The sequence below is a fragment of the Phacochoerus africanus genome, chromosome 3 (genome assembly GCF_016906955.1).
Source record: "Phacochoerus africanus isolate WHEZ1 chromosome 3, ROS_Pafr_v1, whole genome shotgun sequence".
In the NCBI taxonomy this organism is placed as follows: domain Eukaryota; kingdom Metazoa; phylum Chordata; class Mammalia; order Artiodactyla; family Suidae; genus Phacochoerus; species Phacochoerus africanus.
Genome location: NC_062546.1, coordinates 99,688,944 through 99,709,659, shown reverse-complemented (window position 1 = coordinate 99,709,659; position 20,716 = coordinate 99,688,944). Strand labels below are relative to the sequence as shown.

The window sequence follows — 20,716 nt, the reverse complement described above, 5'->3', positions numbered from 1 at the left end:
CAAAAAAAATTTTCAGTTAAATATTTGTGCATAATTTAAGCATAATCGCTTGCACTGGGTCCAATGGATTATCTGCTCAGTCAGAAGAGACACCCGAGTAATGTTTTTTTTTTTTTTTTAATTATGTGGGAATGACTTTATCCTGAAGGGATTCTGAATGTTTGGAAGATATATTAAATGAAACTTAGCTAATGTAGCTTAGAAGTATAATTCTTCCAAGATTTTAGACTTTAGGGGAATTATTTTGACAAAGTAGATCCTGAGAAATATTTCAAAAGTATTTCTCAGAAGGGAAAATTTTGGCTGAGAAACTTTACAGACTTAGAGATGTTTACCTGTATCCTTTTTAAGTGGATCCATTGGGCTCAATTTTTCTTTGCTTTCTTTTCAGCTCCTTGTGGCTATAATGTGACGTCTCAGAATGGAACCATCTATTCCCCTGGGTTTCCAGATGAATATCCCATTTTGAAGGACTGCATCTGGCTCATCACAGTGCCTCCTGGGCACGGTGTCTACATCAACTTCACCCTGCTGCAGACCGAGGCTGTCAACGACTACATCGCTGTTTGGTAGGACAACCTGTCCTGAACCACACCCATCTGTGGTGATAAACTGTTTTTGTGACCACTTAAGTGTCACTTACATCTATTTGGAAATGAAGTAGGTAGATAATGGAAAGGAAATTTACCAAGTAAATCGAGAGATGCAGAGATTAGATGTGTTTGTGTATGTGTGTGTATGTATATCAGGATTACTCTAGATATAAGAGAATATCCCAAGATCATTTTATTTTTCATTTTTAACTGTGATTTTTTTTCCTAAAAGAAAAGCTCCGCCATTATGAGTATTGCGTGCTCCTAGAAATACTGACAAAATGATCACACACAGTTTCCCCTCTGTCCTTTGTAAACATTGCCGGACTGCCCTTCTGTACCTCCGCAGGGAATACTGAGTGGGGGTCTGGCCCTGGCTCCCTAGCTAGTGAGCTACGTGGCCTGGCTCAGCTACTTCAACCCTCCTTGACTAAATTTTCACATCTATTTCTGCCTTTGTTTTTGGAGGTGAGTGTTTATGGGGAAATGGGAACCACAACCCCCTGTCATACTTTGGCAGGGAAAGGAGAGCAAGCCGCTGAGGAATGAGGAGGGAGCCCAGATTTGGAGAGCCAGGATGTGCTTCTGGAATAAACTGCCCTGAAAACTCAAGGAATAATCACAGTGAACAAAGCTCTGTGTGTGTGTGTGTGTGTGTGTGTGTGTGTGTGTGCGCGTGCGCACGTGCGCATGTGCACGCATGCACGCACACGTTTGTGTTGTTATAAAGGTGGGAGTTGCTTCAGTTATTGAAAAATCTGTACAGCAAGAGAACAAGGTGCATTCCAGGAGTTGGGAGGTACCAGGTGGGGTGTAGCTTAAGCCTTGTGAGAGACTGGGAGAGAGAGGAATGGTGACCTGGCCAGGTAAGCAGGCCCAACCATGTCAAGGATTTCAGGCTTCATTCTAGTGTACGGAGGACTCACCTGAGGGTTGTAAGAAAGAGGATTCCAAGACCAACTCCTGGGTGCTGAATCCCCAGCCTCATTGTACAGAAAGCACATTAGCTGGACGAGAAGGGAGGCTAGTCAGGGAGGCAGTAGAAATAACTCTGGAGAGCTGGTAATGATGGTACGTACCAGTGGTTGTGGGAGAGGAATGAGCAGAAATGGGGAACTGGAAATGTTAAGCTGACCATACAAAGCCCCCATTTCAGAAGGAAAGCCAAACACACAAATATCACCAAAAAGAGAATCCACACTACAATAATTACTGCAATAATTACTCAGATTAACCTATAGATGTAGAAGGGAGGGGCAAAATCTTCAGTTAACAGAAGCAGAGGGAGTCCTATTGTCTGAACATGCACGAGAGAGACTTAAACCCAGTCAGCTCTGAATGTTGAACTTCTTGATATTTCTAAACGCAGTATTTAGAAGATAGATGGTAGGCAGCATTTTACTCAGTTTCTAGAAATATTTCAACTCAGTAGCAAGAACTCCATAAATCTCACCCACAATTAAAGAGACACAACTGAATTTAGACTTTACAATGCGGACATTTGAAAGGAAGCTGATAAATGAATGGTTTGTTGTCACCAGAATAAATGTGACCTTGTCTCCAAGATGCTTCTGGAAAGATTGGCCACTGGGGGAGCAAGTCAGCCTCGAGCGTCCGGTTTGAACCCCGGCCCTTCCGGCTGGAGCCAGGGTCAGACCGTTCTCTCACCGACACAGAGGTGATGCCACTGGAAAACAGTGGGTCTTTTAAACTGCACTTCGGAGCTTCTATTCAGGTGGCCCCTCTTCTCCCCTAGGGATGGTCCTGATCAGAATTCGCCTCAGCTGGGAGTTTTCAGTGGCAACACAGCTCTTGAAACAGCCTATAGTTCCACCAACCAGGTGCTGCTCAAGTTCCACAGTGACTTTTCAAACGGAGGTTTCTTCGTCCTCAATTTTCACGGTCAGTGTGTTTTCACCCTGTTGATGAAGGCAGAAAATTCCAGTTGAATTCTTAAATTGAGTTGATTTTTCTCAAAGGTTGACAAAAACCTCTCTTTCAGCTAAAGCCCTTGATTCTGCCAACTGAGAACCCATAGGATTTTCTTGCATTGCATGACCCTTTTTTATGTACTGTGTATTTATTATTTCACATCTCTTTTAGATTAAGCTGGGATTTATTCCCAGATAAGTGTATTGTAAATGAAACTGATGTGGAGACCATTGAAATACTCTTAGTACCTTTCATGGCGTTCATCTCTGTCTCCAGAAGAATCTACATGGCGAGTGTCATGCAGTTACAGATGGGGCAAAGAAAATCTCTAGTGATTTTGAGAATGAACACTAAATATTTTGGAGAAAAAGATATCAGCCCCTTATCTGTCATGAGGACTGCCACATGGAGGTCCCCAGGACAAAGGTGGAGGTAGACCATGTCAGAACATGGAACCAGGCCGGGGTGAACCTTTCTCTTACAGAACACCAAATATATGTAAAGCGTTTTTATTTAAATGTTGTAATTTTTTTTTTTTGGTCTTTTTGTCCTTTTAGGGCCATATCTGCGGCATATGGATGTTCCCAGGCTAGGGGACTACTCAGAGCTGTAGTTGCCGTCCTACACCACAGCGACAGCAACGCCAGATCCAAGCTAAGCCTACGAACTACGCCACAGCTCATGGCAATGCTGAATCCTTTAACCCACTGAGCAAGACCAGGGATTGAACCCACAACCTCATGGTTCCTAGTCGCATTCATTTCCGCTGGGCCACAACGGGAACTCCAGACATTGTAATTTTTTAAATTGTATACTTTTCCCCTTCAATTTTAGATATTCCTTGGCATTAAATAATTAAATGAGCATATGAAGCTCAAGACTTTTGTAAAACTATGATTTACAAGTACAGACGTTTTCGAGTGCCTGAGCATTGTAACATCACAACATAGGATCATATCACGGCTTTTTGTAGTATCTTTGTTTATTCAGCAAATGTAATTGTACTTATTGTTTTTATTATTTTTATGAACTCTGTAGCATTTCAGCTCAAGAAATGTCAGCCTCCCCCAGCAGTTCCACAGGCAGAAATGCTTATGGAGGATGAAGATTTTGAAATAGGTAATATTTTCTTCATTTCAACACCATTAACTTAACCTATTTTTTTACACCCACCCCCAACTGCAGCAGATGGTCAAATAAATGAGGATTTGTCAGAAATATTTCTAAAGCTTTGCTAGGAGATATACACAGAGGTCCTGCACTGAATAAATGTGGTTTTCTTTCTTGATCTCCGTGATTTTTTTTCCCATTTGAATTTTGCTTTTGTCATTTTGAACACATTTTCTAATTATATCATTCGCTAGTTCGTATTTTTCTCTCGAACACTTTTTGAACTTAAACAGATGTTTGTATTTACTTAAGGAAACATGTTCATGCACCAGAAAAAAAATCATTTGTGGCTAAAATGATGATTAGTATAACACTGACATTTCATGGATACTGGAATAGAATTAGTAAATATATTTAATGTAATATTTAGAAATTGTTTCATCATTTTATGTTAATGGTCTATTTCATTAAATAATCATCAGGTCACAGCCATGGCATATGTTTGCCATATAATTTTTGTGACCCAGAATTTCTCAGTCTCAATTACAAATACTCCTTTCTATTGTCATGCCCTGTTTCAGACCAGTGGTCAAACCATGTGACCCAATTTCTGCTCTACTCCTAACTGCTTAATGAGAACATTGTGCTAATTAGGCTATGGTCATGGTGTAGCCCTCTCTGGATGCATTAAAGGCATTCTGTTATACAACCTTAAATCCCAAGACCCATTTCCCTTTTCTCTGTTCCCTTTCTTTCTTTCTTATTTTCTCTCCTTTCTCTTCCTTTTTTTTTTTTTTTTTGGCAATCATAGGAAAAGGGGAATGACCATAGACAATCAAAGAAGAAAAAAACTGCTGCTAAATTTCTGTGGTAGTCTTGATTACACTTAAGTTAGTATTTTTATAAATTAAGGACTGAAAGTGGCACTATAATATTAAAAGACTGAACATGAAAATGATTTTGGGTCAGGAATCATTTGCATGTTAAGTTGTTACACATGTTTAATATATGCACGCCCTGCATGTATTGTGGGGACAGGTTTCTGACCACACCGTGTTGACTCTTTCAGGGGACTTTGTGAAGTACCGGTGCCATCCTGGTTACACCCTGTCCGGGACAGATACGCTGACCTGTAAGCTCAGCTCCCAGTTGCAGTTTGAAGGTTCCCTCCCAACATGTGAAGGTACGAGGTTTATACTAAAAATATGCTTGGTTAGCAGGAAGCATGTGTCACTTATATGGGTCTGAACTTCCTTGTGGGCACCTGAATTTTTCTGCATGTATTCCAAGTTGTCTCTGTCTGTATCAGGATTCCGTTGCAATTAAATTACCTGCTCAATTTTTTTTTTAATTTAAAAATTAAGGAAAAACATTTTAAATTACAAGCTCACAGAACTATCTAATTAATCATCCTTCTCTTTTAGCTAGCTCTACAGATAAATTGAAACTACATCAAATAAGCAGTTCCCATTGTGGCTTAGCAGGTTAAGAACCTGAGTAGTATTCATGAGGATGTGGGTTTGATCCCTGGCCTCGCTCAATGTGTTAGGGATCTAGTGTTGCATGAGTTGTGTGGTCTAGGTCACACTCATGGCTTGGATCCTGAGTTGCTGTGGTTGTGGCATAGGCTGACAACTGCAGCTCCAGTTAGACCCTTACCCTGGGAATGTCCATATGCTGCACATATGGCCCTAAAGAGACAAAAAAAAAAAAAAACCAAAACCTCCTACAAATAAGAAATCTTGCTGATTCCTGACAGTTTGTCAGGGAAATTTTCAAACATATGGCAAAGTTAAAATAATTAAAAAATAATACCCATCCCCTTATGTTCTACTGTTAATGTTTCCTACACGTCCTTTGCCATGTACTTCTCATCTCTCTATCCATCCTTTAGATACCTGATAATTTTTTACATTTTTTTTTTTCAGTGAAGGCAGTTTATTACGTTTTTTTTTTTTTCAGCGAAGGCTGTTTATTACAGTTTTTATGATAATTTTGATACATTCAAGTCAAAGTGCAGGCATCACTCCACTGCCCTCTGGATTCTTTGGCATGTATAAAATTACCTGGTGTTTACTGTTTGTTTGTTTGTTTTTTCCTATAAAATGTATAAACATTGAAATGTGCATATGTTGCATATAGCAAATGCACATTTCATATTTTTATGTCTTTAAAATATATAAACCATACAAATAACAAAGATAATGATAGCAGAACGAAGTATAAGGCTGGACCTATGGAGTTAGTTGATTTGAATATAATTATATCACCTAAAAAAAAATTTAAAGGCATCTTCCAATAATGGAAGAAAAAAGACTTGGAAAAAATAAATAAATAAGCTGACAGGTCTCAATGTTAAGTCAGAAGTGTGATTGCTTTGCCTATCAGAGAGCTTCCCAAATTAAGATAGATTTTGTTACTTGAGATCACAATCATATTGACCTCCTTTAAAGAATGGAACTTGCCTCTTAAAAGGACTTTGAATATTATCATTCATTAGGCATCTCAAAGCATTTATAAACTGAAGTTTAGGAAGAGCAGATCCAGAGTCTAGATTTGATTATCAGGTAACCTTGGTTAAGATGCTAATTCTCTGGGAATCACGTGTAATTATTTATCTGCCTTGTTTATGGGATTGGTGTAAAGACAAGTGAATATTAAATCTAAGGTTTTATAATGTTCATTATCTACCATATAAAAGGCAATTTTCTCTGCATTGTAATAGTATTGATTTTGCAAGCCCTTAGTCTCATAAACTGAGTCTTCCAGAATGTCTGGTAACTTCCTGTGTTTTCATTACTGATGAGGCAGAATTTCAGTCAGCCTTATAAAGGGAAATGATTTTTTGACATCTGAAGAAAATCCGGTGTGAATTATTCTTAAATTACCAGGATAGTATAAATTGTTTCTGAGAAAAGTGTACTTTCACTAGAGAGCCAAGGTATGAGGGCTAAGTCCACAGGGAGGGGTGCCAGGAGGGTGTCCCCCCTGCCCCTACATTGTCCGTCTCTTGCTTTAAACACCAACAGTACCCACGGTTGTGGAGTCACTGAAACCCTGCCTCCCTGAAGGTGAGGGTAACATGGGGGCTAAGTCAAGACACCAAAGTCCTTTTTTTCCTGGAAAAAGTACTATGTCCAAACCACGTTACCTCAGGACAGTGATATACAGAGGGTAGTGGTGAAGGAGGTGGATATAGAATGTTCATCTTTTGTCCTTTTATATAGAAATTATCCAAGGCAAATCTTCATATTTTTAGGGCACATTTTAATCCCACCAAATACAGCCTTTAATTTCTCAGAGTAGCTGACTTTGAGCAAAGGTGGTCTCAGTTGATTAATGAAGAAAGGCATAAATGCTTACTTAATATGACTCTAAAAATAGGGAAAATGCCGCCCTCTGTTGTCACCCCCAAGATTAGTATGAGAATCTCTAGTTGCATCCATGTTGCTGCAAATGGCATTATTTTGTTCTTTTTTATGACTTAGTAAGATTCTGTTGTATATATGTACCACTTCTTAATTCATCATCTGTCAATGGACATTTAATTCGTGGCAATCCAGGGATGGAGTAAATACATACCACAGGAGCATTGCTCCCTAAAAACCCACTCCGCTCTTACCCCCACTGGCAGGGAGTATCCTCACCAAACAGGCTTTCAGGCCAGAGGTCCCCAGGCCTCCTAAACTCGTGGTTATGACATAACTCGTTCTCTTCTGTTCTAAATCAGAAATAAATTCGTTAAAAATGAACTGGATTATTTTAGCTGTCATTCCCTAAACACCTCATTACTTAAGGAAAGGAAATAGAGATTCAAATGTCTTTCATCAAATACTTAATCACCAAACGATCATTTTCCTTCCAGTACTTCCCTGTTATTTGATTGGGCTCAAGTAGGGGCCAACCCCTCAATAAATTCTTGATGGAAAATTGTGTTAGTTATGAGTGCTACTTCCTCAAATGTCACCACCACTTTTAGAAGTTCTGCTTTGAAAACTATCACCACTTCAGGGTGACTGATTGTTTCTTGAATGTTCACACCTTATGCAGGTAAATATCACCTTGTTGGATACCCACCTTAATTTAGAAAAAAAGGAAAAATGAACAAGGGTCTGGAATGTTTTTCAACACCACCAAGCAAGTCTGGTATTTTCTTTGGGCACCATCTGAGTGTCCTACAGTTTAGCTCAATTCTGAACTCCCTACCTGAGATACTATCCGATCCCACAGGGTTAAGGGCTCAGTCCCACAGCCACCCTCACTTCAGACCCCAGTCACAGGTCTGGGTTGTTACCTGTATTTCTTACTGACTGCTTACCAATCAAGGATTCCCAGTTTGATCCTTTGTTGGAAAAGCTCACAAACCTCAGGGAAACAAACATGACTACATTGAGCAGTTTCTCGTACAGTACATTGTAAAGGGCACAAGTGAACAGCGGACAAAGTGGTACAAAGGGCAGAGGATGGAAGTGTTCCCAGCACAGGACTTCCGTCCCTAAGGAACTGGGTGTGTCACCCTCCCAACTTGCTGCACCACCTAGAACCTTCACCCACTCAGAAGCTGTCTTCCTACAGCTGAATCGCCAGCACCCCCATCCCGCTGCACCCAGGGTCCATGAGTGGGCAGTATCCCCACCCTCTCCACACAGGTCTTTGTGGTAACAAGCCCTCCCTGAGCCACCTGGGCCCACCCTGAGTCACCTCATTAGCATAAGTTCAGATGTCATCTATAGGAATCCTGAGGGACAGACACCTCCTGGCCTCAGGAAATTCCAAGGGTTTGGGGGGGTCTCCATGCTGAGAACATGCGACAAAGTCTGAGGGTTGTCATAAAGGTGACTTTTCTCAAGTTAGGAGAGAGAAGCATTTCAGAAATTGAAGAGAGGCCATAACAAATGTTTGGAAATGTGAAAGGACAAGGGACATCAAGGAAAGAGGGGGTGGCCTCTGGCAGCTTTCTCTTGGGGTGTGTGGAGGAAGTGGTGTTGGTGGCTGGAAACCTGCAGGAGGCCAGAGTGTGAGGGAGCACACTGTCGGAAGCCTCGTCCTAGAAACAATGGGGATCTGTCAAGGGCTTTTAATTTTCTTTTCATTGGAAACATACATTTTCAATGAATACTGAGGGCTATCAGTGACCTTCAGAGAGCACCATTCCTTAGGAAGCATGAGCAGGACAACAAGGCATCTCCAAGGCCTCCAGGTGACAGAGTTCTGTGTCCCAATTCTTTCAAACCTAGATGAGCTTAGAAGAATTAATTTTATTTAGAAATTCTAATGTTTGACTCCACTCCTTTTGCTGAAGGCCTGCAAGAGGCATTAAGTCATGTGCTTTGGGTTTTAAGCCTCACACTGGAATTTGCTTCAAAAGTAAGCTAAAGGAAATAACTGCGTGGAGGGTGGCAACTCAAAGCTCAAGTGAATGTCTCTGAGCGGCAAGTTCCTTCAGAGGCGCTCTGCCAGGATCCTGACACAGATGCTTCCCACGGTGGGAGGTCTCCAGCAGCCCCTGGGGAAGCAGTGGGTTTTATCATGAAGGCTCAGCTTAGGGGAGCCTGCAGTCTCTGCAACCTTCCCACTGCCAGTGGGGTTGCTCCTAGCAACTGTTTCTAGGGAGGATGCGAAAGGATGCATAGGGAGGGATCGGGAGAAACATAGCCCACCCGGAGACGGACTCGGTGCACCTTCAAAACAAAATGTATGTCTGTAAGATGTGCTGGGAAGGGTTGTAAAAAGAAAGGAAACTAATAATTTCACTGATGTTTTCATCATATCCTATCCAAAAGACATAAACAGCAATTTAAAAACAGAGGGAATAAAAATAGGTGTGTGTAAGACTCTGCATCTGATTTCTAATCACACCCTGGACTGTGCCCTCAGCTCTCCAGATAGATTTTAGAAGGTGGACTGTGTCCTGTTTCAGATGGTCTGACGTCCCCATGTCCTCTGAGAACTGTAGCTACAGTGATAAAATTGCAGGACAGAGAGGCAGGCTGTTCCCTGCCTCCCTCCTCCTCCCCCGTGTAAAACCTCAGAATGGCATGAGCACTGTAACAGCTTCATGTCAGGAAGAGGCAGGCTTGCGGTCAAACCTTGTGACACCATCTGCCCATGTAGTGCTTTAGATTTAGGAAAAACATTTGCATGGTTTTGATCTGATTATAACCCTGAGGAGTGGCTTTATTGCTCTCTAGTTACATCAGAGTAGAGCCAAGCTCTAGCTTTCTGCAAAGTCAAAGCAGGTTCTGCGAGATCCTAAAACCTCAGCCCTGCACACATGCAGAGAGATAAAATTCTATTTTATTTTTTATTATTATTTAAAAAATATCAACATTTATTTTTATTTCCTTCTAGTAGAATCTAAAATCTGGCCAAAGAGTATTGAACTTTTTAGAAAAAGTGTAACATCCATTTTTGAAAGGCCATACTATCTCCTAAAGAGTGATCTTACCAACATCACAGAAGAATATACTTTTTTAATTAAGTTATTTTGGTCTGTGTGTTTTGGTTTAAATTATTTTTTACATTTTCGTCACTAATTAACATTGTAAATACTCTTAAAATCTACTTAAAATATATATTTATTAAGAGGGTTCTATGAAATGTTTTACCTTTGGTGATCTTATCCCTAAACATTTAAAAGATTTTAAGATGCATCTCAATGAGAACGCTATATAAACAAAATAAACTGGGTGGGGGGAATACCTTTTTACCATTACTTGAATATTTTAAGCTTTCTCATCTGTTTAGAAAATGTGTTTATTTGAAATGTATGCTTTAATAATACACATTTAACTCATTAAAATGAGATAATGCACACTTTCTTTGATATCTTCTCTTTATCATGGAGGGAAAGCGGATCATTTAACTTTTTGAACATTTTAAAAATAGTTTTGGCACATCTTTATTTTTTATGTTATAGTTTCTTTTTTATTGAAGTATAGTTGATTTTTAATGTTGTGTTAATTTTTGCTATACAGCAAAGTGATTCAGTTATACATTTATATATTCTTTTTAACATTCTTTTACAATGTGGTTTGTCTCACAGTATTGTATATAGTCCCTTATATCATATAGGACCTTGTTGTTTATCCATTCTATCTTTATTTTTTATTTTTTTGTCATCCACGGCATATGGATGTTCCCAGGCTAGGGATCTAATCAGAGCTACAGCTCCTGGCGCCACAGCCACAGCAACTTGGGTTCCAGGCCTCGTCTGCGACCTGTACCACAAGTCACAGCAACACCTGATCCTTAACCCACTGAACAAGGCCGTGGAGCAAACCCATGTCCTCATGGATACTAGTCTGGTTCGTTAACCACTAGCCACGAGGGGAACACTCATTCTCTCTTTATTTTTGAACCATCAGCAATAAGAGAAATAATTTTCTCTTAATAATTCTACAAGCAACTCTTTCTGGAGGATAATTAAATTAGCAATGAGAGATATGACTGATCAGGGACTTGGTGATTTTCTTTTGCATTCATACTTACACAGATTAGCTTTATTGTGATTAACCTGGTGTAGCTGAATAAGGGGAAAAAGGAAGCGGAGGGGAAAAGGTGTCGATATTATCTTAACGATCCATTCACAATAAATTAACCCATTAAAAATTGCTCCTAATTTACATAGTAGAAACCCAGGGTCCAGTATGACTCATCTCTTAATACAGTCCCATGCAGTCAAATCCAATGTTTAAAACTTACTATTCTAAGTATAATTAAAACTATAATCAAAGGCTGAAATAAATGTGATTTTTCTGTCACTGTGTAAAATGTCACAGTTTTTATAATATTGCCTTAAAAGGTGAGGTCTTACATTTTAGTTGAAAACCTGGGTTGCTGTTGTTGAAGCCACAAGGCATCTGCCCTAAGTTAAGTAAGGTGTGTGGGCAATTCAGTCACAGGCAGTGACTAAGGAGTGAAAGATACTGATGCTGTTAACTGTAAGGCCTGAAAGATACTGATGCTATTAACTGTTCCTGCATCACTGGTCCCTACTTCCCTCAATATGGGCAAATCAGCAGGGGCCAAGAACATTGTTTCCTGACCTTCTCCAGGTAAAGAACACATCCAGGCTAGGTGCCTCTTCTCAATGTGGCAGCTACCTTGGCTTGGCTACCCTAGGATTGGGTTGATGGACTTAATCTCTTTGACTCTTGTTTTCCTTAAGAGATAAATAAGTTCCATTGCTCTATCTAGCTATCTATCATCTATCTATATGTGTCACTTATCTCTATACATCATCTATCAATCTCATTTATCTCACCTATCCAATGATCCTATGTATCAACATATATGTTATCTATTATTTGTAGAAGTAATCATGTTTTAAGTTACAAGGTGATATTACAAAGTTGCTCTTCTGCTATGTTTGTTCCTGTATTAGATTTGTTTTAGCTGAGGAGGATGGCTTTGTTTTTCATGAGGTTGTATATCCAATGATAGAAACTATCCTATTGAAGCTGGATGCATTTTAAGGAAAATGTTCACTGGTGCTTTTTCCTTAGCACAATGCCCAGCCAATGAAGTCAGGACAGAATCTTCTGGAGTCATCCTTAGTCCAGGGTACCCAGGCAACTATTTTAACTCACAGACCTGCTCGTGGAGCATCAAAGTGGAACCAAACTACAACATCACCATCTTCGTGGACATATTCCAAAGTGAAAAGCAGTTTGACGCACTGGAAGTATTCGATGGTAAGTTTCCTTAAACTTTGTTCAGGTACCAGGAACCTATACATAATGTAATTATGATATCGTTGTGATATGTATATATTTTTTAATAATGCAAGAACTCGAATATATTCTTAAGGCAAATTACATCTCCAAACAGAAAGTGAAATATTCTTGGACTTGGGTGGTCTCAGAGATCAAGTGGTAGGTAAAACACTTGTGTTGCAACTGTTAGAATGGTAGTGATACACTCTAAAAACACATGAATTTACTTTAAACATTCTTTAATACAGGGTTTTAAAATAGATGATCTCAAAAAGCTCTTCCTTTCCCTCCTTGTAAAATTATATTGATTTAGAAGATATTTTAGGAAATTTGAGAGGGCTAAGTACTTTAGTCAGTCTAAGTGATTATTTTACTAGAGATATATGAGTAATGGCTCACAGACATTTCTAGGTGATAAATTCTATGCGAGTCTTTAATGTACAATTTTTTACGTTAGTGAACTAGTTTACTGAACAAATGCTAATACTGTTTTCAACATTAATCTTTTGTGTTCTTATACAATTCTAAAGAATTTCTTAATATAGCAATGCTATGCCTAAACATAGTACTTGGTTGAATTGTCAATTTGAAATAGAACCAATGTTCATATATTTTCTTTGTACGGAAACATTGTCATAGTCCAGAAAATTACACCATGATACAATTACAGCTGTACATAATAACAGAGTTTTCACATGTTTTGATGGATTTGTCAGAGTTCAGATAAATAACAATCAAGTCAGTGGAAAAAAATTACTGTAATTGATTCTATGGGTGTTTGTATGCCTTTTACTGACTTGATGCATCATAATAGTTAAATTGCTTGTATGGATATACACTAGATGAATCAATTATGTATTTCCAAAGATAAGCTGCTAAATTGGTAATTAAACTCATATGCCTAGAAACAGGACCGAAGAGTAATATTTTCATTTTCAGAGGATTTTTAAGTGTACAATAAAATGGACACATACTATTGAAGAGTATCCCTTTAATCTTTAGGAACTAGGGAAGAAGTAATGCATTAGCCAAGTATAAAATTGGCTTTTTTTTTGTCAAAGAGGAACCAGGAAACCTGTATCTTGAGGCCAATTAGATGTCACAAAAAAAGTAAAGGCAAGCAGCCAACCTCAGGGGCTCTCTGTGTGCATGTGTGTGCGCATCCATATCCCTGTTCATGCTGTATACGGTTATACATTTTTACATAATCATTTCAGATGGATTCATGTTCCTTTATTTCACCTTCACTGAATTAAAATTTATCTGGCTGTGCTTCTCTGTCTTCTAATTTCAAGTGAAAAATTATTATCAATAATTTATGTCCTAAGCATTTACAATGTGATCTCCCCAAAATACAGACAGATCACATCCATTATAAACCACAAGCAAAACAGGTGATAGAGATAATATCAAAGCTATTGCTGTCAGAATTACCAGAGATCTATGAGTAGATTTTTTCTATTCTCAGAGACTTTTTTCTATAAAATGAAAGGTCAGAGTTTTATATGAGTAATTTTTTAAGCAGTGGCATTTTTGTTTCAGTAAATGTCATGTTCATTGCATCTCTCTTATTTTTATTTTTTTGAAAGACAGTGTGACAGTGGCTCTTTTATAGCTCATGAGTTGACAAAACAGAAAACCAAAAGCATGTTGAGTATATCGACTTTAAGCTTTAGTAGCCCAAGAGTTTATTACTCTCTGTGGCTTCAGTGGTGGATTCTCCTCAATTTAAAACAAAAAAGGATATTAATCATCATAGAACTCAGTTGAGAAAGATGTCAAGACAAAGATGGTGGGCTTCACTATGAAATACTTGCGAGTTTCCGTCTTGGTAACTGCTGCTCTCCATTGTGGCCACGTCACTCTCCTATGTGGGCCCCTTTGGCTGTGTATTTTTGAAGAATAGCCTGTAGAGGTTATGTTCCACAATAAGCAAAAAGAACAGGTGGAAGATGATGAGGACTGGATTAAGATACCTGAAACTTGAGTTCTTTCATTAAAAGTGGGACTTTAAAATTTCTTAAAATCAGGTTAATGAGTTTTCCTGTGGCGTTCAGGTTAGTGAATTTCCCTGTGGAGTTTCATTTTGGAATATACATTATCTCCTGAAACAACAGTAAATCAGCACACAAAACACATTAATATCTTTTTTTGAGAATAATGCATGATTATTCTTTTATGGAACATCTTCAGACAATCTTTCACAATGAGAAATAGCATTTCTTCTGATCCTTCTTTGCTGTGACAGCACTGAACAGTGCCCGATCATCTTTCTCATGTGAGCTTCTGTATTTGTATATAAGGACCATCATAAAAAAGTGCCACAAACTGAGTGGCTTAGACAACAGGAATGTGTTTCCTCACAGTACTAGACATTAGAAATCCCACATCAAGATGTCCCCAGGGTGGGTTTCTCCTGAGGCCCTTCTCCTTAGCGTGGACTGCCGCCCTTCTTCCTGTCCTCTGTGGTCACCCTTCATTATCCATTTGTGTTCCGACCTCCTCTCCTCATAAGGACACATGGACACTGGACCTATTGGATTAAGGCTGTTTCTAAGGCCCTCATTGAATCTTAGTCCCTCTTTAAAGACCCACCTTCCAAACAAAGTCATGTTCTGAGGTTTGGAGGTTATCATTTTAACATATTAATTTGGCGGTAAGGAGGAGAAACAGTACAGATCCTCACAGTTTCATTTGGAAACATTGTTAGAACTGCTCTGATTGAGAACTCCAGTTCAGTGAATGAAGTTGTGGTTTCTCTGTGTCTTCACATAAATAAAAATTCTGCCTATGACTCTCAAAGATATGTGTCACTTAACGTGATTAAATTTGTATTTCATCTAGCGATGAGGGCTACATTCTTTTCAGGTTTCCTGGGAGGGAGTTATGTTGGATTATGAGATAGCCTTGAGTTCCCTAGTGGAGTAGTGTCATGGAGGAGACCCTGATGTGTGGATGCAGCTTCTAGATTCAGTGAAGCAGTTCATCTCAACAAATAGCATCAAGTTATGATGATGAGAGCGGTGTCAAATGACTGCACAGTGTACTTGTTTTTATTAACCATGTTAAATATTAACTTTGTTTTTTGAATTTTTAAAAAGGTAACTGTATAGAAAGGTGAAAAATTAGAAAAATATAGAGAGAGGTGGACTCATTACTTGATGTAATGGATTTTAGGATTTTGTTAAATCTATCTTAGGCACATTTTTTAAAAAGAAGCAAGGAGTACAAATGAATTTAGAGCTCCACTCATATCCAATTCCTTTACACCAATTCCAGAGGCAATTAATATTTTGAAGTAGGAGCTGGGTGTCAAGCTTGTGCAGTAGTTCATTTCCTATTCTATTGATCTGTCTGTTTATCTGTCTGTCTATCTACTAAGTGTCGTCTCCCATATATCTACACACATACACACTCACACACTCACACACAATTTGTATATTGCATACTTGTGAATGTTTACACAGTTGCTATCATATATTTAGCTGCAAGTAGATTGGTCACACTTGTCAATCTGCTATTTTAAAAATTATCCATGCTGATACATGTTTATCTAAGTCATTAATTTTTTAAATGCAGTATAAAATTTCTTTGAAAACATATTTGCTTCCTTTTTCAAATTCTAAGCCACAAGTTAGACTCTAAATGTTGCCATAAAAATAATGCTGGAATAAACATTTTGCTAGAAAAATAACACCTGTGCATGTGTGCTGGATTTTATAAAAAATGTAATTAAGCCTTCAATTATATTAGATATTACCAAATTGCTCTCCAAAAAGATTATACTAATTTATACTTTCACTCGTACTACGTGAAAGTTTCCATACCCTATATCCATATCATGCTGTAAATACTAGTGATAATAAAAATTACTTTCATTTTTTCAATTATTACTGTTTTATGGGTAACTTTCATGTGATTTAAGTGTTAGGAATTAATAGCACATATGGCTGACATTATTTTGGTTGGCTATTGTTCCTTTTTATTTTTTTTGTTGTTGTTGCTTTCTTTTTTTGCTGTTTTTTGTTTGTTTGTTTTTTAGGGCCACACCCCCCTTCATATGCAGGTCCAGGCTACGGGTCGAATGGGAGCTACAGCTGCCAGCCTATGCCACAGCTACAGCAATGTGGGATCCAAGCCTCATCTGTGACCTACACCACAGCTAACAGCAATGCCAGATCCTTAACCCACAGAGTGAGGCCAGGGATCGAATCCATGTCCTCATGGACACTAGTCGGGTTTGTTTCTGCTGTGCCACAATGGGAACTCCTATTGTTTATTACTATTTTTTATCAGGGAATATTTCTGTTGCTTTATTTAATTGGAATTTAATCTCCTTTGGAACAAAATACTTGTATATTGTACAGTAAGGTTACAATTTAATCAGAAGCTAAAAAGTAGTTTGCATTTTGTAGGTGGTAATTCATATCATAACTTTTTTTGTTTTCCTGTTTTATTTAGGCTCTTCTGGTCAAAGTCCTCTGCTAGTGGTCTTAAGTGGAAACCATACGGAACAGACAAATTTTACAAGCAAGAGTAACCAGTTATATCTCCGTTGGTCCACAGATCATGCAACCAGTAAAAAAGGATTCAAGATCCGTTATGCAGGTTTGTAAATGGGGCTAATATTTAATGCAAAAGTATTTTTTAATACCAGGGATCTTCATTAAGTAAAAAAAGTAGAGATCTAGAGTACAAATCTGATCTCTGAAGATTAATAATTAACTTCATTAGAAATAATATGATGTGAAATTATTCTGAGTGATATCTCTAAACTACATTAGGGAAAAGAAACCATTGATTAACGTTAAAAAAAAAAACCCTTTTTTTACTAAAATCATAAACCATTGAATTGCATGCTATGGAAAGCAAAGACATTCTCCCCAAATAAAGTAATATAAATTAATTAAAAATATGTTTAAATGCTAAGGAAACAAACAGGAGGAGATAATCATATTGCTATTAATTTTATAAATGATAACAACCTCTTACTACTAAGATATGTCTTTTTACTGATTATATATCTGTATGTCTGTTTACCTTAATGCAGACACTATATATAGAAATGTACATATAAACATATACAAAATAGGGGAGTTCCCATCATGGCACAGTGAAAGCGAATCCGACTAGGAACCATGAGGTTATGGGTTTGATCCCTGACCTCAATCAGTGGGTTAAGGATGCAGTGTTGCCCTAAGTTATGGTGTAGGTTGCAGACCACGGCTTGGATCCTGTATTGCTGTGACTGTGGTGTAGGCTGGCAGCTACAGCACTGATTCAGCCCCTAGCCTGGAAACCTCCATATGCCATGGGTGCAGCCCTAAAAAGCAAAAAGTAAATAAATAACTATATACAAAATAAATATGTTTACGTGTTTTTTCTTGTCAATATTTAAGTTGTTTTGTTCTTTCTCCATACATTTTAATCATTTTCCACCAGTAGCTTTTTATATTAATTAAATCAGTCAATATGTTTATGATAAGTTAGTTCCTATGTACATTTGTCAGTGAGACTGGACCACACCTAATGTTTATACTGCCTTACAAAAGCAGTAGAAAGGCAGTTTAAATTCCCCAGATATTTGAATTACTAAGCAAAATATCTAACCTTTTCTTTGTCTTGCTCAACGACCCATGGTAACCATTGAGGTCCCTTTCCCCAAGGAAAGTGCCCACTCTGTACCTCTCACTGAACAGTGTCACACCAAAGTGTTGCTTATTCCATTGTCTGTTGTACATCGTCAGTGATGAGGACCATTCTGAGGGAGGAACAGCGAAAGGTCTTCATAGTTTTAAGAATAAGATTTGAGATCTCTGGTAGGCATTGTAAAATGGGAAAGAGCATCAAGATTTGACATGGCTCTTGAATGTAGGGACAGTGGGCCTGAAATTCACTCATGCTTCCCCTATAAAGTCTAATAAATGTGCTCAGGCCTTAGTTTTCCCCGTCTGTTCAGAGTAGCCATTCAGAAAGCTTATCAACTAAGGGCTCACAGCTGGTATTGCACTATTGAAATGGGTATTGAAAGCATTTGGGCAATGATTGGGTTTGTGTTCATCACATTCCTTGTTCCAAACAGTATACACTCAGACCTGTAGAGCTGTTTGAATTTATTTCAGATGTGCAAATATGGACAGTGGAGGGAAAATCACTGTGACCATAATTTATCTTGCTTTATGTGTGGCAAATGACTTAATATGACTATACCTTGAATTCTGTTTGTCAAAGGGCATTTTCATTCATTATAGACCAGAAGATTCTCTTTGTTAAACTGTTGGGAAAGTGGGAAAATAGAGAATTTCAGAGAAGGCTATAAAACATTCTTTTGTGAATGGACATATCTATCTCTCTAGGGATGGAGATACAGGTAGATTTTTAAAGAGATTTTCACTTAAAATTCAGTGATTCAATGACCTCTGATAGGAGTTCATCACCAGTCATTTTAGAGCAGTGATTAAATGAAGATGTCCCTGACCTGGGAGCTGTAACCATCATACAACCACATGTTGCATCCCAAACCTTTGTTTGCTTCACACATGTCAACTATTGGTCATCAGGCATAAGAGCAATAAGACTGATCCACACAATTGAAAAACAAAACAACAACAATAACAACAACAAAGCAAATGCTTGTCAAGTGTGGTTCGAGTCGACTCAATAAACTGCTAAGTGAGTGTTGAGTTGATAATAAATGAAGTATATGGAGGTGAATGAAATAACTTCAGCACCAGGAGCATCAAAACTATAGCCTTGCTGGCATCCATCCAGAAATCCAAGGATACTCACCTCTCCCCATCATTTTCCATCATGGATGCTTGCCTGTCTCCCTTCTTCATCCCTGCTTTCCAGGCACTACAGCAGAGGGTGAGGATTGGGCATTGGTCTTCTTCTTTTTTTTTTTTTTTTTGTCTTTTTAGGGGCACACCATGGCGTGTGGTGATTCCCAGGCTAGAGGTTGAATTGGAGCTTAAGCCATCAGCCTACACCACAGCCACAGCAACACTGGGTCCGAGCCATGTCTGCGACCTACACCACAGTTCACTGCAACCAGATCCTTAACCCACTGAGCAAGGCCAGAGATTGAACCCGCATCCTCATGGTTACTAGTTGGGAGTATCCATGGTCTTATTAGTTTTTAACATAGCCAGGAACTGAATGGGGGGACACCATATTCTTCTCCACTGCTTTCCTGTGCTAGCTCTGAGCCACTGTGGGCCCCTTGTGTATCTTACGTGAGATGAGTTAGGAAACAAGGTGTGTCCTGAGAGCCTGATGATAGAAGAAACATGGTCAATAGGAAGGAAATTTGTTATCAGACTCCATAGACTTATGCAATCATCCTGCAGGTTATTTCTCTCTTTTTTTTTTCAAGTTTTTAAAGTATATTTGATTTACAAGGTTGTGCTAATTTCTGCTGTACAACAAAGTGACTCAGTTATATATGTACACACAGCCATTCTCTTTCAGATTCTTTCCCCACATAGACTATCACAGAATATTGGGTAGAGTTCTCTGTGTAGTACAGCAGGTCCCTGTTGACTGATCATTCCATATACCTCAGTGTGCATATGCCCATCCCAAATCCCCAGTCCATCTGCCCCACCGTTGTTTATATCTTCTAACACCCTAAACTGTGACACCCCAAGAATGGACTCTGTGGTCTCACTGTCCTTTCAAGAGTATTTCAGACTTTATCTTATCTCTGAACTTGGAGTAGGTCCACAGTCTGCTTGGCCTATGTTTCATCATCATCATCATCATCATTTTAATTTACTGGCACAGTAATTCTGAGTACTTGGGTGCTGAATAGATGGGTAACTGAACTGATGAATAGATGGGTAACTGAATAGATGGGTGCGTGATGATACATACCTTCCCTAAAGTAAATATTTTGGATCATTCAAAACTTACAGAATTTAGTCCAGAACAATTGAATGTGGAGAATGGCATAGACAGAGGGATAAGAGTTTCTTACCAGAGTTAGTGGATTTTAACTTAATATAAATCAGTCCATTAAAAAAGAGTGAAATGGTGCTGCAGGAGATTATCCAGCTGAGACTGTTCTCTGTGGATGTTTCTCAGAGGAACATAGTTGACAACCGAGGCCAGACACATAGATGTTGCTCCTGGGCGATGCTCTGAGGGGAAACCTTCAGAAAGTTTCTTATGAATGTATTTCTGAGGAAGGGCTCAGCATTAAGCATTCAGCCTTGTATGTGTGTGCTTTGTATCTGGAGCCCCCATGGGGAAGCGGTACCTTTAAAACCTCTTCTTTCAAAAGGAACTATGGATTTCCCGAACTTCACAACTTTATTGTTTTATTCACTTGAAGGGAGTTGGTTCATAGGATTTTATGCTGAG

The 20,716-nt window shown here is 38.6% G+C and overlaps 1 protein-coding gene across 1 annotated transcript in view; it reads left to right on the top strand.

The window, feature by feature from the left end:
- The window catches only part of CSMD1 (CUB and Sushi multiple domains 1), a 1,865,356-nt gene that overhangs the window by 1,733,232 nt on the left and 111,408 nt on the right, over window positions 1–20,716 (top strand). The window contains exons 43-48 of the mRNA XM_047772241.1: window positions 392–569; window positions 2,350–2,495; window positions 3,564–3,644; window positions 4,705–4,818; window positions 12,143–12,331; window positions 16,814–16,960. Of these exons, the coding sequence (XP_047628197.1) occupies window positions 392–569; window positions 2,350–2,495; window positions 3,564–3,644; window positions 4,705–4,818; window positions 12,143–12,331; window positions 16,814–16,960 (855 nt within the window). The remainder of the gene's footprint in view (window positions 1–391; window positions 570–2,349; window positions 2,496–3,563; window positions 3,645–4,704; window positions 4,819–12,142; window positions 12,332–16,813; window positions 16,961–20,716) is intronic.